This window comes from Ovis aries, chromosome 20, assembly GCF_016772045.2.
Source record: "Ovis aries strain OAR_USU_Benz2616 breed Rambouillet chromosome 20, ARS-UI_Ramb_v3.0, whole genome shotgun sequence".
Lineage (NCBI taxonomy): Eukaryota > Metazoa > Chordata > Mammalia > Artiodactyla > Bovidae > Ovis > Ovis aries.
The window spans coordinates 47097702-47122755 of record NC_056073.1 but is presented as its reverse complement, the minus strand read 5'-3'; the positions used below and the strand labels follow the sequence as shown (position 1 = coordinate 47122755).

Below are 25054 nucleotides of genomic sequence, written 5' to 3'. Positions count from 1 at the left end.
GGGACTTCCGGCAGGAACACAGCTTCCGTTCGGGGGCGGGACTTCCCGTCGGGGCGGACGTAGGTCCGGGCGTTTGGCGTGTGGTACCCGCACGTGGCGCGCGCGTAGGGCGCGGCGTTCACAGAACGGTTCTGAGGCGGGCGTTAGCTCAGAGACCGTTGGACCGGCTGGCGGAACCGTCCCTGTGTGCTCCCGCCATGGACTACCGGCGGTTGCTGATGAGTCGGGTGGTCCCCGGGCAGTTTGACGACGCGGACTCCTCGGACAGGTGGGCATCCGGAGTGCGCCGCCGCCGCCGCGGTCCCCTGGGGGCATTGACCCTTGTTTGCGGTTGAGAGGGAGACCAGTCATAAGCATCTTCCTTGGGCATCTTTTCACAGCCGTTTGGGGCTTTCTCCATCCCAACCGGGCCTTTCGATCCAGGTGACGGCAGTTAGTTCGCGGCTCCCGGGTTGTCAGCATCCCTGAGGGGTTAGAGTTGTGGAGAGCGACAGGGAAGCAGGTGTTTGAGCTTTTAACTACCTAGCTTTAGCTTTTAGCATTCCAGAAATGTTTAAGCACCTACTGTGTGCCAGTTCTGTCCTCGGCGCTGAAGACGGTGATGAACAAGACAAACTAAGCCCCTTCTACTTGGGAAGGAGGCGGAGACATAAGTACATGGAGATTTTTTTTTCTTTTAACCAGATGACATATACTATGCAAACAGTTGATAGAACTAAGCAGTGACTTAACGGTCAGGGAATGTGAAGTCCAGATGGGAAGGGCGAAAAGGAGCCAACCTCTGGAAGCAGAGGGGGAAGAGGGGACAGCAGGTGTGGTCCCTCCTGGCTGTGGAAGGAGGATCTAGAGGTCGCTGCGCCCAGAGCACAGTGGAGGTAATTGAAGAGATCGGCTGGTGCAGAAGTGAGGAGCCAGAGCCTAAGAGCGAGGAATGGAAAGGATCTGAGAGATTCTTCTTGATGCTGTAGAAAGCCACACTTTGAGCAGGGCAGTGACATCACCCAGCGTGTGATTGAAAGGAATCATTCTGCTATGGAGGAGATGGTTTGGGAGGGCAGGAGTGGACACGGTTTGAAAGGACTAAGAAAATTCAGTTCATAGATCATGGGCGCTAGACCGAGGTGTTCTGGAAGTAGAAGGACAGGTTTCTAACCATAGAATAGATGTGAAGTGGGAGTCAAAAGAAATTGGGGATAACTTCTACTTTGAAAGCAAAATGAAACATAGTCTTCATTTTGGAATTATGAGAAAATGGTTTTTACTTTATATTCATAGTAAGGATTTACTGTGTGCAGACGATATTGCTTTATTTTTCAGTAAATACAGGTTGATCGCTTTCTGTGTGACAGATCTTATATCATTTGATCTTGATACATTGGTAAATGTTCCTGTGGGTGACAGAGGTTGCATTCTATCAGGGGCAACCTATTGAGTAACTGGACAAATTATTTGTATGAGTTTTGGGTAAGTAGTACAGAGGAGAAGAACCAGGCAGCCTTCCCTGAGCAAAGTTAATTACTGGAAGGGTATGTAGTATTTAGCCAGAGAAACGAGGAAGGCATTGCAGGTCAGTGTTTTCAGGTGAGCGCGCAGCCGTCCCTAGGGACTAAGTCAAGTGGGAGGAAGAAACAGAGCCCGTGCGACTGGTGAACAGTCACGAGTGTGCACTGGACACTGTGAAGATGTAAACCAGTGGGTTTTGCCGACTCCAGGAACTTGGGAGACATTGTCACAGCTTGGGGTGGTTGTGCACTCATGGCATCTGGAAAGTTCGGGCCAGAAATGCTGCTGCACAGGACCACCGCCCACAGCAAGGGATTGCCCAGCTGAGGTGGAGAAGCTGTGGTACAAGTGACAGTATAGCTTTAACATGCCACTTGAGGTTGTTGGCAGTCTGAAGGATCGATTGATGGATTATGGTTATGAAATTCTAATAAACAGCAGGGGGTTAATGATTATTTGTTCTCTTCCCAGCCGTATCCATGGAGATTTGGAGCCCTCTAAGCCGTGGCTAATTAATGAGTCAGGATTGCTCATCTGAATTTACTTAAATTCCTCTCTGCCTGTGTTGAAATGCGTATCATTGTGTTTTTTACGTGATTTCTATACTTGCTCTCCACCTGATGCCTCAAAACTGGTAGTACTGCCTCTTGGGAATCTGACCTGCAGACATGTTGTGTTGGTGTGCACAGTGGTTTGTTAAAATTGAACACACCAGTTAAGTGGGAGATTTTCCACAAAAGTGCAGAGTTCTGGCTTCTCTTGAGAAACTAAGAAGATTCAGTAACGCTGGTCTGAATTTTCACATGGCAAAAACAGACCCTGTTAGTTGTAATCCCTTACTCTGGGCCAGTTCTCTGGGTTTGACAATTCCCGCTTCTCCCATTTAGTTATACCCGCCCTCTTCTCCCATTTGTGCTGCTTCTCGTCACCATCCTTCCTTTCAGGAGCAAGGGTGATTTGAAGTTCTTTGTGTAACACAAGTCTTGATAAAGCTTTTTTTCGTTGTAGAGTGATAATTGAGTTCAAGGTAAGGCTTGAAATAAAGCTTTAGACTTATTCCCAAGGTTTGTCAGAAAGCCTCCCCTGTGTGCTCTTAGAGCAGCTTTGTGAGTGGTTTTGCTGGAGTTCAGGTCTGCTGTGCTGATCAGAGCTAATTCATTCAGCAGAGAAATAACAAAGGCAGGAGCAGATTTAATAACCTGATGAATACGACTTCTTTAGTCGGACCTGGAGAATCACCCAACAGCTGAAATAGAACTCAGAAACAGGACAACTTGGTATTAAGTTTGAATTTACTGGGCGATACATGCTGTACCTGAACCTTTTTGATGTATCTGTATAGAGTCGTCTACTCTCTCTTAAGTAAATACATATGTAAGTCCAGTTAAGAATGTGTAAACAGGCTAAAACATTGTTATTTCTAGTGAAAACATTGACTTGAATACCGTCAAAGAGGAAGGTGATGCTGTATTTGAAGACCTTCAGAGTAACGCCAATGAGAAGATGGGTGAGAGTGAGCCGGAAGAGGAGGAGGACGGGGAGGATGACGATGACGATGACTGGGCCTGGGGCGATGGAGTCGGAAAGCTCACCCGGTGTTTCGCTTCAGGTGGAGGGAGTAACCCTCAGGTATTTTATACACAGTCCTGTATGTCTTTGCGTTGTTTGCTTATGTCCTCTTGAGTTGTTTTCTGTTATGGTAAAAGTCACATAATATAAAGTGTACCGTGTCTTCACCACAGCTAACTGCACAGTTCAGTGTTCAGCGGTGCTGCGCACTCTCACCAGGGTCCGGCTCCCGAATTGTTCACTTTGCTAAACTGAACCTGTGTCCCCATTAGGCGCTAAGTGTCTCTTGTCTGTTCATAAGTGAAAACAAAGCACCTCTACATACTTAATGTGCTTTTCTTTATTTACTAGTTAAGCTGCACTTTTCTCTGTTTTGTTACTATTTGCAGTGAACTGCATATTTGTGTCTTCTCCCAGGCAGTTTTTTTAAGGCTCTTAATCTTATGATGATTTAAATAATTTTTAAATTTACTGATTATGGAATGAATCCACATCATTATCAGCAATATGGAAATGATGAAGAATGAAAGTCTGTGTAGCCTAGGACTGCAGAGCAACATAGCCTGCAGATCTTTTAGTAAATTCCAGAGCCACAAAAAGTCCTTTTAAAAAAGAAGACGTCTCTGAATGTCTAGCATATTTCAAGTGCATTTTTAAAACCCTCTTGGGCAAATGTAATTGATCCTTCCCTTCCCTTAGGGTACTCCCCTAAGTATTGATGCTTTAATAATTAACTATGAACCAAGGGAAGATGGGATGAAATTTAGGCTTGTATGTATATCTAGAGCTTTCATCTCTGGAACTCATTTCTTCTAGGCCAATAGACAGACTCCCAGCTTCAATGCAGCCAAAATGTCTACTCCAGCAGACAAAGTTTTACGGAAATTTGAGAATAAAATTAATCTAGGTGAGTTTTTAAGATACAGTTCCTCTCACTAGGTAATGAGAAAACTCTTCAAAGACAACAAAAAGTGTTATAAAATTTTATTAGATCAATCAATGGATATATTCAGTGTTACAGGGTAAATAATAAAGCTTAAAGGAAATTAAAATTTAGTAATTAAAAACATGACTTCAAGAAAAGACTCTAGCTTACACTTTTTTAGTCCTGTGTTCTCTCCTGTTATGGAAATACAAAGGTACAGATGCTCATTCAGGTTATCATCGGTTCTGTATTAGATTTGTAGTAGGGTTACCTTGTAGTAGAATGGTGGAAACACTTGAATATAGTCAAGTGTTGAATATAATCAACTATTGAATGTACTCACATTTTGTTTGACTTTCGGTGTGGCATTAATCATTTAATGACCCGTCGAATCCAGGGAATCACAGTGTGAATTTGAAGCCTCTTGGGAAACACGGGGTCTTCTTTCTCTCGTAGACAAAGGCTGTTAGGAGCCTGGTATGACAGCTCTCACATCTGATCATCCCTAGCACAGACCTGTAATTGGAAGTGAAACTGACATTTTTAGAATTATAATATTTATGATAGTTGTACAAAATATTAAATGTCTGAAAGAGCAGATAGAATATTTTTTAGGGATTTCTGAATCTAGATTTCTCTGGCTGAGAAATGACACCTGTCATGATGAAAGTGATCATCTTTGTTAGTAAGTGCTTACCCTTAAAAACACAAAACACACTTTTCATTACTAAAATACATAACTCCGTGTAATAAAATATTTAGAAAGTAGAGAAGGGAAAGGGGAAAAGTATCCTGTTTAGAAACTTTGGCTTATATGTTGTTTATGTTGTGGATTTTTTTTTTTTAGACAAGCTAAATGTTACTGATTCTGTAATAAACAAAGTCACTGAAAAGTCTCGACAAAAGGAAGCAGATATGTAAGTAAGATATCAAGTATATACAGTAGAGTAAATAAAACGTGACTGATATGAACTAATTGTAGACAGATAGTAGCACGTCTGTCGTAATTCTTTTACAAAGGATGTTCCTTTTTATACCTAAACCAATTCTTAAGTTTAAGTGAGGATATCCTGTGCGTTTCTAACTTGAAAATATTAGATGAGTTTTCTTAAGAAATCTGTGCTAAAACTATAATCGTGTAAAATTCATGAAAGTGCTCTCAGGGTAACAGTGCTTGTAGATTTCAGTTTAAACTAAAATGTTAGAGTATAAAAAAATGTCCCCTTTTTAGAGCTTATTAAGGATTGGTCCCTTCCATGAAGTATTTTTTTAAAATGGAAAGTGAAAGTTAGTTGCTCAGTTGTGTCCAACTCTTTGCAATCCCACAGACTGGACATGCCCAGCTCCTCTGTCCATGGGATTCTCTGGGCAAGAATACTGAAGTGGGTTGCCATTTCCTCCTCCAGGGGATCTTCCCTACCCAGGGATTAAACCCGGGTCTCCTGCATTGCAGGCAGATTCTTTACCAACTGAGCCACTGGGGTAGCCTTAAAAATGTAAGAGCAGATTTAGAACTAAATAGTTTAACTGAAAACAGTTTCCATTTACATTTCTATTCTCAAAAACAAATGTTTAAGACTTGGCTCACCTCCTGTTGCTAATAGCTCTAAAGCATTAACAACATGTTACAGAAAACACTAAGATCATAAAAATAGCAGTGTTAGAACTGAACTGAAAACTAAAACGCAATTTTCTTCTGGTTTATTATTACACATAAGGGATACCAGCTTTTTGAGAAACAGCCCATCGTATGTCACTAAACTGCCTGTTTGGCTCTTTCATTGGTTTAGGTTAGTCTGTGAATTGAGTCACATAGTATATGAGCCAGAGTAATCAGAGTCTATGTTTTTGTGCAGTAGCTGTGTTGAAATGATAAAAGCTTGTTTCTTTGTAGAAAAGGACTCTGAAGAGAAAGCCTTATAAATTACTTTAATTCTGTACTGAGAAAATCATTAATGGTTTAAGAAATAGTACTTACAGACTTGTTCTCTTTTTCCAGCATAGTTTGTTTTACCCCACTACTCTTATTTAATCCTTCTGAAATATGGATGAAAGTTTTTTTTTCTTACTGCAGATACGCTCCCTTTGCCCTAGGGAACTGAACGGCTTGTTAAAGGCAGTGAAGTTTCACACAATGGTGAAACTACAACGAGGTTATGAAATGCGTTATTAAAGAACTACCTGCTTAGGAATATCATGGAATAATGTACATTTAGAACCTTTTGATTTTGGCTCCTCTGAATTTTGAATGTCACCTTTACTTTTTTGGTTTTGTCTTAGGTATCGCATCAAAGATAAGGCGGACAGAGCAACTGTAGAACAGGTATGGTGTAAATGAATGTGTTGCGCTCTTTAAAGTAGTGCTTCTGTCTTTGAATCATGATTTGCTTTGATCCTCCTTGCTTCATGCTAATGTCACCTAGAATTGCTTTTGTGTAAAATTGCTCCTCCTCATAGTTTTGAGTTTAGAGATCTACATTTTGCTTTATTTCTGAAAGCACTTTAAATAGATAAATTAGAATCATGCCCTGCAGAATGGCCCATGAAGCCACCCAGCAGTGCTTTCATCTTCTTGGGGGAAGCAGAACTGCCTGTAAGACCAGGAATCTTTTCTTTTGTCTCAAACAAGGTCTGCGGAAATTTTGTGAGCCTTCCCAGGAGATGAGTCAGGTATCTACCACAAAGTGTGGGTGTGGGTGTGTGGGTGTGTAGGTGTGTGTGTAGAGAAAAGGAGAGAGACAGTAATGCCTTCAGATATTCAATTAGAATCCCTTACTTGGTTTAGAAGTTAGACTTGTGTTATTCTTTATGCAGGAATGCGGGGGGAAACCCAACTTTCCCCACCACGTGTCAAAGGTTGTGATTGGATATTGGAATTGACCCAGGTATCTGATGGGAAGAGAGTGATGAAACAGGTCAGACCATCGCTTCTGCCCCCTGCCAACCTCCCTACCCGTCCCATACACATAGCACAGACAAATTTGGAATAGTGGTATTCCAGAGCATTCCGTGTATTGAACTGAAGCCCTGTTGACCTACAGTTCCATGTTAGTTCTGGGTGTGCAGCAGGGACTCAGTCAGACATGAATCTTCAGATTCTCTTCTAAGTTACTGAACAGGCATAACACCCTTTAAATTCATTGCCTTCTGTTTGTTAAAGCGAATCTGAGGTTGCATTTTACTTGAGACTGACTGCTCTGACCTTGAAGGAGATAAGCCTTTCCCCGATTTACCCACCTCTAGCAGGGGCTGGCCAGCTCTTTACAGAGCTAAATGATAAACACCTCTGGCATTGTGGGTCACAGTTCTCTCTTTTTTTTTTTGACTGCACCATGCCACTTGAAGGATCTTAATGCCCTGACCAGAGATTGAACCCAGGCCCTCTGTAGTGGAGAGTCCTAACTGCTGGACTTCCAGAGAATTCCCAATTTTTTTTTTAACATTTCAGTATGTAGAATCCATTTTCAGCTTGCAGGCTGCAGAGAAACCAGGCTGTGGCCAGTTTGACTCATGAGCTGCAGAGTGCTGGTGGTCGCTTGGAGCTTTGTGTCCAGGGCAGCCACGGGGCTGGCTTGTCGTGTGCTGGCATTGCACAGCACACCAGGCTTTGAAGACTGTGTGTGAGAAACAGAATAAGGCTCTCTCTGATAACTTCTTTCTTTGCCACTTGTTAAAACAATAGTGTTTTAGATATACTGGGTTAAATAAAATAGAGGTTAATTTCACCTGTTTCCATGATGGCTGAAAAATACAAAGTTACCTCTGGTTTGATTGTATTTCTGGTAGCTGTCATGGGTCTGAAGTCAGTTTCTGCTTCCCTTGGACCTGTTGGCCTTTGATTTCCCCGACTGGGTGAACCTTCTGGTTTCTTGCCTCCCTGGCTCCTTTGGGTCTCATCTCACATTTTACTCACTGCGGATGAGTGATTGAAACCATGCCATCGCGACTGTCTCTTCGCCAAGCAGATGGCACAGTGCTTAGCTCCAGGTTCGTGTCTAATGCTTCTGTGAGAGATCCTTGGTCCACTGTGTCTGAACGTTCTGCTTTTTCGCATTTCTGTTTAGGTGTTGGACCCCAGAACACGAATGATCCTGTTCAAGATGCTGACGAGGGGAGTTATAGCAGAGATCAATGGCTGCATCAGCACCGGAAAAGAGGTGAGCCAGTCTTTGGATGTCTGAATGTCTCCATGCTCGCTTGCTTACTTCAGAATCCAAGGTGAAACTGAAGTGAAAGTGGCAGTTGCTCAGCCACATCCTACTTGTTGCACCTCCATGGACTGTGCCTGCCAGGCTCCTCTGCCCGTGGGATTCTCCGGGGAAGAACACTGGAGTGGGTTGCCCTTCCCTTCTCCAGGGGATCTTCCCATCCCAGGAATCAATCCCTGGTCTCCTGCATTACAGGCAGATTCTTTACCATGTGAGCCACCAAGGAAGCCCCCCCCGCCCCAAAGTGAAACTCAGGCAAACTTAGTAAATAAACTGTGCCAAATCGGGATAGTTGAATCAGTGCCATTTCTTAAAAACGGCTGGGTTATGGCCGGGAGGAGCTGTGCACAGAAGTGTGCCTCCCCAGTGCTGTCAGCCCATCCTGGCATGCCCAGCACCAGTTCAGATGGTCAGACAGTTATGCTGGGGGCAGGGGCGGGGGTCTAGTCTCTGCGAGTCAGCACACGTCTTTCTCAGTATGGCTGTGGGGAAAGACAGGCATGTTACTTTTCAGTTAGCAACTTATTCTATGAGAAGCAGTTCTCAGTGAAACTCACTTTACAAATCATGAGATATGAGAATGTCTTCAGACATTTTCCACATACTTGAAATATAAAAATGTCTGAAACTACTCGTGTATGTATATATATATATATGTAGGTATTTATTTAATTCGAAGACTTGTTTTTGAATTATTCTTTATTGAAGTGTGGTTGATTCGCCGTGTTGTGTCAGTTGCAGGTGTGCATCTCAGTGATTCAGACGTAGATATATCTAGTGGGTCCTTGTTGGTTATCCTTTTTATATATGATAGCGTGTATCTGTTAATCCCAGCCTCCTAATTAATCCTTCCCCTCACCTTTCCCCTTTGGTAACCATAAGTTTGTTTTCTTTGTCTATCTAACATATATTTAAATTGTTCTTTACTATATATGTAAGTAGGAGGTATAGTTACTATACCTTTTAGTATTAGGTTGTATATTTTAATTCACATATTCAAAAGAGGATGGTATTCTTTATGCATATTATTTCAGTTTACTGGACTTTTTAACTTTCAAGGATAGAATCAAATAGATTGCAAAAGCAAAACATACTTAATTTCTTTTGTTTTTGACTTAAAATAGGCTAATGTATATCATGCTCGCACAGCAAATGGAGAGAGCAGAGCAATCAAAATTTACAAAACTTCAATTCTGGTGTTCAAAGACCGGGATAAGTATGTCAGTGGGGAATTCAGGTAAGCTCAGATTTTTTTTTTCCCCAAGTGGCTTAATTTCTATATCCTAAAAAGTAAAAACTAGAATAATGGAATGATTGAAATAACAAGTATTTTTCTCATTCAAGATTTCGCCATGGCTACTGTAAAGGCAACCCCAGAAAAATGGTGAAAACGTGGGCCGAGAAGGAAATGAGGAACTTAATCAGGTGACTGTCTGGGGTGGGGGGGTATGTGTGCGCATGCATGCAGCAGGTGACTTGGGGGGGGATGTCTGTGTGTTCCGTGTCTGGCTGTCAGCCGCGGCGCTTCACTCCCAGCAGACCTGCTGTGATTCTGCCAGGGCCAGGGACTCTCAGGGCAGTCCCTTAGATGTGCAGGGGTAAACAGAGGAAATGTTTCTGAGCAAATAACAACCACCTTCTCTCCCTGTTGTACAAACCCATCGCGGAAGAATTCTGCCATGACTCATGTTTACTGGGCAAGGCTGGGTCACGTGAAAAGCCTTGGGAGCCACGTGAGGTTTCGAGTTTACTGTGAGGGTGATAGAGAGCCTGCAGGATTTGAAGCAGGCAGGTGACACGAGCAGGTTGGGAGGATGACGTGTCATTTTGTGCAGGTGCTGGCCTGTGAGGCAGTTTTGTTAGGCCCCGAACTCTCGATCGTAGTTTCCTCTTCTTCAGTCCAACTCTGGACACATTTGTATATTCTTTGCCTTGGCACCTTTGTATCAAGTAAAGGCATCTTTAGGCTTCCTCATTTGAAGTTTTAAATATACTTCAAATAATGAAGGTCTTCTTTCTCTCCTTCAAATATTTTTTAACATTTTATTTGCTATATCTAGGTGTCATACACTGGATATTTTTGTACTATTAAGTAAAATCCGGGAGATAGTGAAGGACAAGGAAGCCTGACATGCTGCAGTCCATGATGTCCCAAAGAGTCGGACACGACTTAGCAACTGAAAGACAACCAAGTCTGCTTGTTTGAAAGTCGTTTTGAAATCTTATGCTCAATTAGCGACTGGCCATGAGTCCACTATTTTTATTAATCATTGTTCACACTGATCAACTCAAAAGAGAATCGCAAACATACCTTCTGTGTTGTCTTCATAGTTTTAACACCTCTGGCTTTGAACTGGGTGTTCGAGGCTGTGGGACCTAGTTCAGTTGCCAGTGCTTTGCCATTCTTGGTGATGTGTCACGGTGCCACTGACAGTCCTTGGCATCTTAGAGGTTAGGGAATGAAGTGATAGCTCAAGAGGCTGGGGTGCCATTTGCTCATAGCCTGTCAGTCCTGCACTGTGAGGAAGTGCACTGCCCGTTGTTTCAGAGTAGAGGCTTTAGAGCGTTGGTTTCAGCTTCTCATTTGTCCTTTTCTTCTGCTTTCGTATCACAGGCTAAACACAGCAGAGGTTCCGTGCCCAGAACCCATCCTGCTGCGAAGTCATGTTCTCGTCATGGGTTTCATCGGCAAAGACGACATGTGAGTGCCTGGGAGAGCTAGTAATTACATGCCCAGCATTGTATTTTTAAGTGCTATGAATCATCCAATATATGAATATTTCCCGTTTAAATAGTTCGTTTTGTCTTGGAATATCTTTTAATAAGTTTTTCCCACTCTATTAGTACATAGGGTTTTTAATTTGTTTAACCTTTTTAAGTCTCAGAATGCTTCAGAGCAACAGCGCTCACCTTGTTTTTCAGGAATGTCTTATGCTGGCAGAGCACCTGTTTGTGGACAGCTCTTTAGAACCGTATCTCTAGAGAGAACTAAACTGATCAGTGCGGAACCGTAGAAGAGAAGAGTGTGTAGCAATGTAGCAGGAAGCAAGAGAAACTTGAGTCTGCTTATCTGAGTTGTTCACTTTATTTTTGTTCAAGGCCAGCGCCGCTCTTGAAAAACGTCCAGTTATCAGAGTCCAAGGCTCGGGAGTTGTACATGCAAGTGATCGAGTACATGAGGAGAATGTACCAGGACGCCAGGCTGGTGCACGCGGACCTCAGTGAATTCAACATGCTGTGAGTGGGTGACCCACGTGACCCTCCACGAGTCCCGTCGGATCCTTTAGGGAAATGAACTAAATCCCAATCCAAGAAGTCATCTAAATTCTCAGTTTTCAAGTTGGCTTCCACAGGGTCACAGGGTAGGACATGTTTGGTGGCCTCAGGCACGGGATTGAGTGCTCTGATCACTGGTGGGGTTAAAAGGACTTTGGAAATTTTTCAGTTTTCATCTCTTGTTAGTCACAGTGGCTCTTCTCCTTATCCACTTTGGTCACATTATTAGTGTCTTCTGTTGCTCTTAAAATAGAAAGTTTTAAACAAGATGCAGGCAAGCAGCGGTGTGCCCTAGGCCCCTGGCCTGGCCCCTGGGGCAGTGTGGTGGCAGCGTGGCTCAGCCCTGTGCCCTGGCCCACGCAGGTACCATGGCGGAGGTGTGCACATCATCGATGTTTCTCAGTCCGTGGAGCACGACCACCCTCATGCCTTGGAGTTCTTGAGAAAGGACTGCGCCAACGTCAATGGTGAGTGGAGACTGGGCTTCTCCCCAGCTTGTTTGCACCTGTAGCTCCATGCTCCGCTAAGCTGTTGATAGAGAACCGTGGCACTGAATCGTTTGACTCAGTGATACTGACACCCTTGGCTCAGGGATGGTGAATTTTATCTCTTTGTCTGTGAAGAGATTGGAATAGCAACCTTTTCCCTCGCAGAGCCCTCACAAGCATCTTCTCTGGCAGATTTCTTTCTGAAGCATGGCGTTGCTGTGATGACTGTGCGGGAGCTCTTTGAATTTGTCACGGATCCATCAATTACATCCGAAAACATGGATGCGTATCTCTCAAAGGTGAGGTGGGGCCGAGACTGGGAGGAACAGGAAGCAGCGGTAGTGGTGGCATTTCTGTGTCGCTTCTGAGGACTCGGGGTTTAGCATCATTTCTGTTCATCATGACAGCTTCCAGAGACCTTTTCCTTCTGATTTCACAGATGAGGGATCAAACTCTAGTAAAAAACCAGAGGTAAAGCCAGGTTTCTGGGTAATGGATGTATGTTCTGTGGGTTGAATGTGAAGGAAGGTGATTTTTGTTTTCTTTCCAAGGCCATGGAAATAGCATCTCAAAGGACCAAGGAAGAAAGGTCCAGCCAAGATCATGTGGATGAAGAGGTAAGATTGATTCTCTGTTACAGCCTCGGAGACACTTGTGTCTTGAGGTCTTTTTTTTCATATATTGCTGGGGCATGATCTTGGTTTTATTAGATATGCAGCATTTTAAATGATGATGATGTTTCCTTGAGATGTAACATGTTACATGATTAAATTGACCCAAGTTGTGTAGCTTATATCCCATTATATCCTTCCATTCCTGGCCTGTTTGCGCCTAGTCCTGCATGGAGAATATTTTTACAGAACCCACTGGAGGATGTGATTCGAGAAGGAAAAGCCAATTTTAGTTTGCTACGGTGAATTTTTTTTAAACTTTTTATTCTGTATTAGGGCGTGGTCAATTAACAAGCAGTGCTGTAATAGTTTCAGGTGAGCAGCGAAGGGCTCGGCCACACATGCACACATGCCCGTTCTCCCCCAGACTCCCGTCCCATCCAGGCTGCCACACTGAGCAGAGATCCCTGTGCTATACAGGAGGTCCTTGTTGGTGACCCCGTTTTAAATACAGCAGTGTGTGTGTCCACCCCAAACTCCCTAATTATCCCTTCCCCCCATCTTTCCCCCCAGTAACCATAAGTTTGTTCTCAGACCATAAGTCTGCAAGTGTGTTTCTGTTGTTAATGTGAATTTTTAAGTGATCTAAATGTTGATTACTGTAATGTTGTAGACTTTATATATTTATGTTTGGTAAAAAGGAAGACTTTTTGTAAGATGTTGGGAGTCAGTATGTTTTTTGTGAAAGTGATCCATCAGAGGCTTTTTAAAAAAAATAATTCTCAGAGCTCTTGGTGTGATGGGTGAGTATGGCGCAGCCCATACTTCCAGCTGTAGCGCAGGGCAGACAGTGTTCCCACGGAAGACCTCTTCTGTTATTCGTAGCCAGGCAGCAATTGCTCACAGCAGCTCCTTTCTCTCCCACTCAGAAATGCCACTTTCTGGAATACAGAAGGGAAAGAAGTGTTATTCTAAGGGTAACCATTTATTACTCCGTGTTTTATCGTTAGTCACAATCTCCTGTGGCCCAGCACACAGCACAGGCCACACCAAGTGTGCAGACAGCCTGGCTGAGACTGCGCACAGGGGTTGTGGCGGTGGTGATGACCTGCTCTGTGACTGAGGGCGCCAGCAGGCTCAGTGCGCATGACTGAGGGCACGGGCAGGCTCAATGCGTGTGGGGCGCCGTGACTCAGTCTCCATTTCACTGTTCTTCTGCGTCTGTTAGGTGTTCAAGCGAGCTTACATTCCTAGAACCTTGACTGAAGTGAAAAACTACGAGAGGGATATGGACATAATGATGAAACTGAAGGAAGAGGACATGGCCATGAACGCCCAGCAGGACAACGTGAGTAGCTTGGTTTGTCTTCAGCAAGTTCACCAGGGAAGCCGTGGTCTTGAGTGTTGCCTTTGAACTAGTAAGACGGCTCATTCCCTTCGCATAGCACGCCCTTTGCGTACGTTGCTTGTGGAGGACATCAATCCACTGGTCTTTACGAAAGGAAACGAGTGAGGCCAGCAGGCTGTAATCACAGGGAAGGAAGCTGTGTATGGAAGCCCAGGCTCTACACGGTTGCCGTGCTAGATCTATCGACAGGGGCCGGGGTCCAGCCCCCACAGGATCCAGGGCAACCTGAAGGAAAAATGGTGTCGGCGGATGATTTAGAGAGAGAGATAAGGAAAGAACATTATAGATGAGAAAACAGAAGAGAGAAAGAGGCTGATGTTCTTTGGTTTACATAGAAAGCCAATAAAACTTTGAGACAAGTTTGCCCTGTTCACGGAGGCCACAGGTGCCTTCCTGGGCTCCCGAGGGAGTGAAGACGCAGAATGTCTTCTTATTCAGGTCTTAGAAACCTGGGCAGATAAGTGAACGCAGGGAGCCTCTATGCTCCAAGGGATCAGCCTGAAAAAAGAAAGTAAGAGAGAAAAAAAGAGAAAAAAGAAAAACACGGGGTGACCAAGCTTCTTCAAGTGAGGCCCATTGTTTTTATTTTTAAAAGGGTCTTTTATACTTTTACTTGTACATAGAGGGAAATGAAAGATGCAAAGTCATACAGAGTCAGCCCAAACATTACATCTGTTTTGTCTTTATCGAAACCAGGATTTTTTCTGCAAACCTTTCCCATAAATAATATTGTGTACATTATCTTCTGGCCTTGGAGGCCTATGAACATTTTATGACCCTCTTTTGATAAAGGCTTCTCCATCAGAAAACTTATTTTCCCTTGAAATGTTTTTTCTTATATTTCTAATCTATGTCAGCCTCAAAAAGTATTAAACAGAGTTACATTCTCACAAAGGTGCAGTGAGTTACAAGAAAGAACCAATTAGCTCAAAAGTCTGATGTGGTTAATTTCAAGGCTACACTTGTTTTTCTTGCTTTCTCACTATGTTAACTAATGCACTCCCAGGTGCACAGTGGATAAGAGATACGGGAACTTAGCAACAAGCATTGGCCCAATAATGAAATCCTACATTAGCACTACTCTAATAACTTTTAACTCTTTGAAAGGCTCTATGTTTTAGGCTTTCTGTGTCTCTCACAGTTGGGAGGCTGTAAATAATCACATGTGTAGCTGCAAGAGTCTGAATATATCTGCCAAGCAAGCTAAAATGCGAACAGAGGGGTTTTGATTGGAAATATTCCTCTCATGTCCAGGAGACTTATTAGCTATAGCCGTAAGTTAATTTTCTCCAGAGAAAGGTGGTCAGGGATGGCCCCCTGTTAATGTCAGAGGAGTTGGTGAAAGTCATGAAATAGTAAAACAGACAGATTCTGGTTTTGGGGTAGATGTTCGAGAAAGCCTAGGGAGCCCGTTGAGTTCTGAAGCCTTGCTTAACAGTTCTCTTCCACATGACTTTTGTCATGGGTGGGATCTCCCATGGTGGCTCCCGGCAGACAGGCTCAAGGTGTGGAAAATTTGTTTCTGCTAAAGGAACAGAGGGTAAATGTTTAAGGCTTTGCAGGCCAAGAAACAAAATTGAGGCTATTGTATGGGTCATTATATAATGAGAGAAAAAATTTCCCCCAAATGTTTGATGACGTTAAAAATGCTTATAATATTGAATACATAAAGCTTTTCATGACAGTGAGAAAGGAATGGAGTTATTTGGGGGAATAGAGAACGTTACACTTAGCTGAGCTTCAGAGCTAGGACTGCCTGTCACTGACTGGATACAGCTGTGTGTCCATAAAAACCCCCAGGCTGCAGGTGAGTGGAGGCCCCAGCAGGGTGTGCAGACCTGCTGTGGTTATGGAGGAGAACCGCACCCATCCTAGGCGCTATGTCCCGTGAGACAGTTTGGACACCTTTTTATATTCAAACGAGGTATCATTCAGCCAGCAACAGTACCCTTTCTTAATATTGCAGGATATTTCAGTGCTCAGTTTTATGCTGATTCTTTTTGTTTTTGTCTCTTTGGTTTTAAGATTCTATACCAAACTGTCACGGGACTGAAGAAAGATCTGTCGGGCGTTCAGAAGGTATGAAGAACAAGTATTCATTTACATGAAAACTCAAAAGGGTATAAAATTATGTGTCAGTTATTATTAGTGTTGAAGTAACAGTGGTGCGCTGTTACTGGTGCAGATGCTTCCATGGTCCATGGGCATCGTGTCCGTTCCTTTTACCCGTGAGACTGAGCTGTGGGCACGTGTCGTTTGTTGTGTACTCTGCCCCTGAATTGGTCTGTTGTTGTAGCTGAGGCGTCGATCTTTTGTGTATCCTATTTTCGCTGGTGAAGCTGTTAACAGTAACCACGTGCTTCTAGATGTTTCTATAAGCAGCTTAAAATAGCCACGGGGTCTGGTCTCACCCTAGCGCACAGTCTGCTGAGGGCAGGGCCCACGAGTCTTGCCATCTCACGCTGCAGATTCCAGTAGTGATTTTTCTTACAGCAGCTTTGTTGTGTCTTAACATTTTCAAACAGCAGAAATTAATTCTAATTTAAGCAGTAATAAAGTTGGTTCTTACTTCTTTTGATGTTTTTAATGGATGTTCTTAATATGAAGGTTTGAGGTTTACATTTTGAAAGTTGACTGTCTTGTTTGTGGGAAGAATTGGACTAGGAGAATTCTTGGATTCTGCGTTTCTGGGTTTTTTGTGGCAGGTGTGACAAGGATAGTTGGCTTTGAATTCCAGAGCAGGAAGATTCTGTTACCACTGGCCAGGAAGCCTTTTTGTACCATCACCATGTAAAGATCTGTGTTTTTTTTTCTTCTTATGAAAACAAAGCCTTGTGCTTTAAAAAATGCTTCCTGCTGCTTTAAAAACTGCTAACCTTCAGGGAAAAAAGTGAACATGTTTTTTGTTTAAAGATTGTCTTCCCTCTTGGATTAACAAATGTTCCACTTGAAATTTAATCTGCAGGCCGACAGCTGTGAAGTTATCCAGATATGTTCACTTTTCTCTCTTGTCTGTGTTCCAAATCCCAGCTCAGCCCATGGGATGTGCTGCAGGGGGTGGAACAGTCCTGCTGTTGATCTGGGTGGCTCCCCACGTTGGGAGCATCCCCAGCCATCCTGGAATGGCTGCTTCAGGCTTCCTGCCAAGTGTGGATCCTGTTGTTTTGATGTTTCAGTACGGGATGTCATTTTCAAAGTCTGTGAGGCTGAAATCTGAATTCTGTCATTAACTCATTGAATGCCAGTAAGGAATTGGCTTGTTGAGAATAACATGGTCCTGTGATGTTTTCAAGGTCCCTGCACTCCTGGAAAGCCAGGTTCAGGAAGAGACTGGTTCTGATTCAGAAGATGCAGGGAGCGTGGAGTGCTCTGACACAGACTCTGAAGAGCAGGGGGATCACGCCGGCTCCAGGAAGCCCCCTGCCGACCTTGAAGTTGATAGAAAGGTTAGCTGAGAGCGCATGTTCCCACCTTTGTCAACACAACCACACAGTCCCTTGAGGCTGTGTGCTCAGATGTCTGGATCAGAGTAGCTGAAGTATCAATTTTTAGTTCCTGAAGTGTGAACTTTGCTTTGGTGGTAACATCATCTAGAGATTGGGCTGCTTCTAGGAGCCCTTGGGCACTGCCCAGGGAGAGGACACACTAGTTCAGTGCGCTGATCGAGAGTGGTCGTCATGCGCTTGTACGAATGGTGCTGGAGTGGCCCCTGGGGTGAAATAGCAAAAAACCGTTCCAGGGGCATTCTTACAGCCCAGCTCCCCATTTTCAGAGCCTCAGAAGTTTCTTCCACTGCTGCCTGTAGACATAAGAGACGCTACTGATGCAGTGATCCATGATGGCTGAGTAACTGTTACTCTTTATTCTTAGCCTAATCCTTTAAACCCTGGAGAGTCTGGGTTCCAAGACTTCCAAGAGACAGCTCCCTAGTACACGTTCTCTGTCTCCTGGAAATATGTATTTTTTCTCTCATTCCAACATTTATTTCTGTTAGAATACGAACCACATAAAGAAAAGAAGTCGCACACATTTATTATAATAATGTCCCCATGGGCATCTGTGTCGATGGTCTTGCAGTGTCTGAAATAAATTGTAAAGACAGTGTTCACCCCTCAGTTCCACCACCAAGCCATAATCATTTTCAGTGTTTTTCTGACACTCGCTTTTTATCTTCTTACATATATTTAACAATTTAGTTGTAATAATAATGTGACTACTCAGAATGAATGAAATTTGCAGAGTTTTTGCTTTTGGTTTTTTCCAAACTGTTTTCTTAAAAAACCACTAGTTGATTTGGTGGTATTGGGTCTTAACGGTGACACACATCACACAGGCCATCTGGCTGGGGCGCACGAGGGACCTTCGTCCCCAACCAGGAGGGGGCCCCCCACCCGGGGCCTTGCACAGCAGATCGATAGCCACTGGACCACCAGGAAATCCTCATACTTTTTATTTCTGTTTTACAGGAAAGAAAAAAGATGGTCAAGGAAGCCCAGAGAGAGAAAAGGAAAAACAAAATTCCTAAACACGTGAAAAAAAGAAAGGAGAAGGCAGCCAAGATGAAAAGGGGCAAATAGAACCAGAACTGTATCATGTACAGTAATTTTCCATCAGTTACGTTTCACACCTGTGCACTGAGCTGCCTCTGGAGGACGGGTTATTGATTTTAACCAAATGGTTTTTACTGCAGTGTCCCTGAGGACCAGTTTTCATGTAATTATGTAAATAGCTCTGAGCTCTGTTGTCTAGGTCCATTCCCTAGCTCTGTGTAGTATTGATAGAGGATTTATTTAAGCCACTATTTTAATGAACTTTATACAATTTTATTTTTGTATATTTTTATCTTTTGCAATGTTGCTTCTAAAGCACTGTAATTATTTAAACATATTGAGCATTCCCGCCCTTTGTGTAAGTGTAACGGCACTTTGGACAAACTTAGGCAAGTTGTTTTTGCTTTGTTTGTACCAAAGACACACCTGGGATTATTGGACTATAAGGCCATAGTTTCTACGAAAGGGAGATTTACCGATACAGAGAATTCAGTTGGCTGTTGATATCATTGTTCATTGCAGCTTCATTCTATGTGTGCTGATAATTATTTATAGTATACTTACTCTTCATCTTTACTGTGCTTCTCTGAGCTGGTACCTCCCAGTTCATAAGCTATTTCACATTCAAATATGTGGCCTATTCATTCATTCATTCATTCATCAATATTTGGGTGTTTTAGGTATGGGAGACACAGCAGTAAATCAAAGGCAAGTTCCATGGATAATCCTAGTTTTCCTTAAGTTGAAGCCTGCACTGGCTTGGATCCGTGGGTTACTGAGGGACGAGCAGGGTCAGCTGCGTAAAGCTGCCAGAAGTTACTGCCTTCAGGTAGTTTGCATTTTCATAGGAAGACAGTGTATCAGCCTAGTAAATTCCATGGAAGAACTAGCACTGCTTGGGGCAGTGGAGGCATGCACGTTTAGAAGAGGCCATATTTGGGCAGATACTTGAAGGCTGTGAGTTGTGTGCCTGTTGGGAGAGAATAATGGTCCAGGCAAAGCAGACAGCAAGTGCAAAGGCCCTGAAGCAGAAGTGTGCCTGAAATGTTGCAGACACCAAAAGCTAGGGCATCGTAACCACTTGGGGGGTAGGGTTGGGTCCGGGAGATGGGACATAAGTGGCTTAGATCGGGTGGTGGTAGGCGCCTGGAAGGTTTTGAGCAGAGGAATGATGTGATCTGACTTGTTTTTAAAGAATTGCAATCACTCTGACTTCCATGGAGAATTGACCAGGAGGCAAGGGGTAAGGGCCTGCTGGGTATTTATTGTGACCTGTGTGAGAGATGATGGTGGCTTGGTATAGGATGGTAGCAGTGGACATGGAGAGAAGCCTTTGGATTCTAAGTATAGGAGCTACAGGATGCGTCATGAGAAATGCTGATTTTAACTGTGGAATCAAAAAAATTTGTGTAGATGAACGTGGTTTCCCCTAAACTGGAGCTTGCCCCTGCTTGTTTGAAAATCAGTGGGTTATTGAGGGAGGGGCAGGGTCAGCAGAGGTCTTAAATTTTTAAGCAGACAGCTTAAATTTTGTGTTCATAATAGCGTCCCTTCCCGACTTGAAAAAAGTTCAAATACGAAATTTCAGGAAAACACAGTTGTGTTTCCTTTGAAATATTCTACAGTGAACACAACGGAGGAGAAAACAGACAGGTGGCTGAGCAATGCATTGCCCTTTTGAGGGGGTCACCTTCAGGACCCTCTGGCTTTGGCCTGGGGCTGGGGCCTCCTCCCCAGCCAGTGTGCTTAATCCAGGTGCTCAGGCTCCTCGATGCCATCTCTGCTGAATCGAGTGTAGTCGCTGGGTTTGGAATCAGTTTCCCTGGGCAAAGCCAGTGTTGCCCGGCTGGCCAGTCCTCATCCCAGGCTGCCAAGAGGAAGTGGCTTGTGGTGCGCCCAGACGGGACCTGCAGGGGAATTCTGGCTCAAAGCGCCTTCTTCCTGACGATGCGCTGACGTGGCCCTTTCCCCATCTGGATTCTGGGCTGTAGCTGTGGCTGTGCGGGAACCAATGGTAGCCTTCTTGCAGGACGGGTCTGATGCCACTTCCCTTGTTTGACTCTCGCCAGCTGATCTAGAAGAAGGAGCCCCGTCTTAGGTAAACGTCCCTTTCTGGCTCCAGTTGCAATAGAATTTGCGCACCTGATGGGTTTGGTGTCCCTGAATTTCTGGTGAGCTTTGGGGGTCTCTTGGCCCAAAGGCTGGGACATCGTTTTGTCCACTTTGGACGTACCTGGTTTTCTGTCCTATTTTGTTGATTTTCTAATCCCTTAAAAAAGTGCAGGCGTTTCTTCTCTCAAAGTTGACTGTGAGGGATCTGGGTGGTTTCATGGAAGCACGGAGTCACAGTGGTCTCCTCTGTGGCTGGAGTCCTTATTTTTCCTTTGATGAAGCAGTTCAGGGACAGCCTCTTTCCCCCACCTGGGAGCACAGCCTTTGAGCCTGGTCTCAGAGTGAGGAGGTAGGTGGGCGCCATGGCCGACATCCAGTTTTCTTCAACTTTTGCTTCTCTTTTACGATGATGGACTCAAGGTTGGAGAGTTTTGTAGTTTGGTACCAAGAGTGGTTAGAGAAGATCTGTCCTTTTTGTGAGTTTCTGTTGAGTTCAGTGCAAGCAGCTTGCTGTTTCTTGGTTGTGGGCCCATCCTGTTTTGTGGCTGATTTCATTAACCTCTCGACTCAGAAAGTGAAGAGCTGAGAAAGTTCTTCTAGAAGCTGGTAAAATTCAGTCGAAGGGCATCTTGAGTGTCATGGGCTCTGAAGGTTGGCGTTTCTAAAAGTCCTTTTTGTTTTCAAGAGCTTAACAGATCTTCTAACATTTGGTTGTGTGTACACATATGATATTCAGGGCTTGACTTGGACTTCAGGGGCTTGCTTTTTGATGGCGTGAAGGTCGCGTGAATCAGCAGCTGCAGCAGATCCTCGCTGTATAATTTCCTGTGAAGATTTCCTATGACCGTGTCAGATAAGGTTTTCAACCACTGGTGGTCATAAAACAGGAGCGCTCCGTGTTTTCTGTCTCTTGAATCGGGCTATGTCATTACATGCCCTGCATTTTGGTTGGAGTTTTTAACTTCCATATGCTTTGGGTTTGGGTTGCCTTGGACATAAGGGCATTTATCGGTGTTCCGGGGGCGGTTTTAATGTTGGGTCTGAAAGCATCTAAGCTGGTTTCCAAAGGAGAAGACAGCTCTCCTACACCCATGCTCTCCAGAGATCTTAGTCCCAGCGGAAGTGCTGTGGGAACCTCTGGGCTTGAATTTGAAGAAGGAAGACTTGTGGACTTTGGACTTTGGTTTCCAGCTTTCCTTCACTTTCTGTATCACTCTACTTCCTGCTGTGACGGCTGGCAGGCGCGGCCGCCGGGAGGGGGCCCTTGTACCGCCTGGAGAGCCACACAATACCCTTTTGCCTTTTTTTCCAGACTAGCAAGGGTGTCATCTGTGTGAGCACAGTTGTCTCCAGCTCTCTCAGCGCTTTCTGCATTTCTTATCACCGGGTAGTAATTTCAAGGCCAAGCAACTTCATCATCTCGGGGTAAAATTTGACCCTTTACACATCTGCCACGTCGCTCTTCTGCGGTCGTGAACCCGTCGTGGCAAGGTGGCAGGTCCCTGGGCCTGGGTGCCTCAGCTGGAGCGGGGCGGGCAGGGGCAGGCGGTGAAAGCTGTACGGGAGCAGGCGCCCCTGTGGCTCATGTCTGTGGTGTAGCGGGGGGCGTGAGTGGCTGCCTTGGGGAGCAGAGGGTATCGAAGGCTAGACGGTCAGGGGACCTAGGCCGGCGTTTTGGAAGGACTGTCCTGGGTTAGGACAGGCTTGGTTGTCTGTGAGAGACATGTCTGAGTCTCCATCAGGCTGGGGTGTGGGCCAGCCACTGATGGGGGGTGAGTGGTGTCTGATGACATCACTACCCTCAGGACAGCCAGTGTTTAAATGGGGCAAGGAGAGGGGGTCCCCCAAAGGGGCAGTTGAGGATACGAGGCGCTTTGCTGGCGTCAGACGCCGCATGGGTCCCACACGGCCCTGAGAGAGCGCATCAGAGTGATGAAGGGTTGGGAGCCTGGCCGCGTGAAGCAGGCACATGCCACCAGTGTGGGGAGCTCAGCACAGTGCCTGCTTCACGGGGCTCCTGTGAAGGATGCTGAGGGGAGCTCGGGGGAGCTTGGCCAGGGCTGGGTCAGGCCAGGGAAAGTGAACCCAGCCACTGACTCTTCGGTGTTCCCGCGGCGGTGTGAAAAGAGGTTCACAGAATCACCTAGAAGGTACCTTGCCTCTCCCCAGAAAGGCTGAACTTCAACCCACGAAGCCTCTTGCTGTGGTTGGCAGGTTACAGGAAACATGAGCTCACAGGAGCAGGATGCACAATGCTGGGAGGATGTGGTCAATGGAATCAAAAAAAGGGCAGCAGGGAGGGAAGGAGCCAGACGTCTAATAAAAAGGAAAAGAGGCCTAAGAGACTTGTCAGTGCTGTGACTTCAGCTGGACCCTGGTTAGATGAAACCAGTGGTAAAAATATGGGCTGTTTGGGGTTTCTTTTCAGACAAACAGGGAAAACTTCAGCATGGAGGAGGTGTCAAGTGATAGTAAGGGGTCATTCGTTTCACCAGATGTGATAGTGGAATTTGTGCTTGAAATGGTTCCCTCAGAGCCTGGACTAAAGTCTCACTGGGTGAGATGAATAGGATGCCTGTGATTCAAAATTCTCCATCCTTCCTGAGTCCCCAAAGGACAGCGGTGGATGAAGGAAGAAGAGCAGGTCAACAGTTGCTGAGACAGAGTACTAATGGGTGTCTCGGGATTCATTACCCTCTTTTCTCTCTTACAATTTCTGTAAGAAAAGAGCTGGGTTTTTTCTGAATCGAAGTTTCTATTAAGTGCTTAAGACAGGGCCTGCCACATACTTTACTGTGTTATACAAGTGTCTGCATTTTTGTTTTGTTCGCTCTTTTTAAGTAGCTTTTTTTTTTTTGCCTGGTCTTTAATTGTTTAATCATCTGGGCGAAAGAGGAAGGCCTCAGGAGGACTGTTAGTGCCTTCTGGTACCAGCTCAGCTCGGTGTCCCCTGACATGCCTTTGGTTCTGAGATTCCGGTTCCCTGGTGGAGGCAGCATCAGAACATGTGTGCTGAGCTGCCCTGAGTCTCGGTTCTGCCCAGCCTGCCCGTCCCCTTCGCAGTGACCTGTCCTGGCCACCCCTGGCGTGCGGTCTGCCCCCTCAGCTGAGGCCTCTGCAGTCCTGGTGACCTTTGCGTTGTTTTTCTGAAGCTGCTCTAACTGACAGGCTGGCCCCGTGTTACTGCACTTCGCAGACACCGAGACTGTTTTACTGACTGAAGGGCTGTGGCAGCCCCGTGCGGCCCCTCTGACTGCCGTCCCTGGCTTGGCTCACTCGCGCCCCTGGTCATGTGATGGTGGTTCTTGCCGTCTTTCAGACCCTCTGCCGGCAAAAAGGTTACAGCTCGCTGACAGCTCGGGTGATGGGTAGCATTTTTTAGCGATAGCACTTGAGTGTGAGCATCACTCTTATATGCACTGGGAAACCACACACTCCGTGTAACGTGTTTTCCTGCGATGGTCGCCCCGTGTTGCGGCCGGGAGCCAAGCACACAGTGCATCCGAGCTCTGCCTGTGCGTGTATGTCTGAGATTGCCTTGCACAGGTCATGTGTCTCTCCCTCGCCTCCCAGCTCCTCCTAGAATAAGCTCCACGGGGCAGGGGTGTTTACCTTTGTTCAGCTTTGTGTCCCAGCACCTAGAATTGTGTCTAAAATATCGTAAATGCTCAATAAACACTTAAGTGAATGATACACTGTGTTTCTTAAAGATGGGGCTGTGACATCAGTTGCACTCCTCTCCCCCCACCCCCCCGACGCGATGACTAGGAGCTGATGTGGGTAGACTTGTGTCCTCCAGCCCTCTGTTCGGTGAGCGGGTCTTGCCGCTTTAAGGTGACCGGCCTGAGCGAGGTCAGGGACAGGGCAGCCCCTGCAGCCTTCTGTCCCCAGAGCCTTGGCATCACACAGCTCCCCAGCCAGGGGAATGGGTGCATCTTAACCTGGGCTGTTGCTGTGACTGCCCACTCGAAACCGTTTGACAGCAGTGCTAGCCAGAGCGCTTGGGCAACTGTCTATCAGCTGATGCGTCATTCAGAAATCCCACGCCACCGTAACATGAGGGAGCAGGAGGCCTGGTCACTTCACTTCTCTTCCCAAGCATGAAAGTGGAGTGAAGTCACTCAGTCGTGTCCGACTCTTTGCGACCCCATGGACTGTAACCCACCAGGCTCCTCCATCCATGGAATTTTGCAGGCAAGAGGACTGGAGTGGGTTGCCATTTCCTTCTCCAGGGGATCTTCCCAACCCAGGGATTGAACTCAGGTCTCCCGCATCGCAGGCAGACGCTTTACTGTCTGAGACACCAGGGAAGCTTGAAGATGTACTGATCACAAGAGGTGGTTCTGGTGGTGTCCTGTGAGAATCATTCCAGATACAGATGTATTTTTGTGGGGTGGGGTGTTA

General features: G+C 45.3%; 1 protein-coding gene across 1 annotated transcript; it reads left to right on the top strand.

The window, feature by feature from the left end:
- The first annotated feature begins 31 nt into the window (after positions 1-31).
- RIOK1 (RIO kinase 1) lies at positions 32-24343 on the top strand. The gene is made up of 17 exons (XM_004019142.5): positions 32-268; positions 2928-3132; positions 3889-3979; positions 4845-4914; positions 6278-6320; positions 8062-8154; positions 9330-9442; positions 9550-9630; positions 10820-10906; positions 11305-11442; positions 11845-11948; positions 12162-12268; positions 12521-12586; positions 13809-13928; positions 16014-16067; positions 17282-17434; positions 18455-24343. Exons 1-17 carry the CDS (start codon positions 198-200, stop codon positions 18563-18565), a joined length of 1707 nt encoding a protein of 568 aa, XP_004019191.1. The 5' UTR covers positions 32-197; the 3' UTR covers positions 18566-24343.
- Positions 24344-25054: the final 711 nt, after the last annotated feature.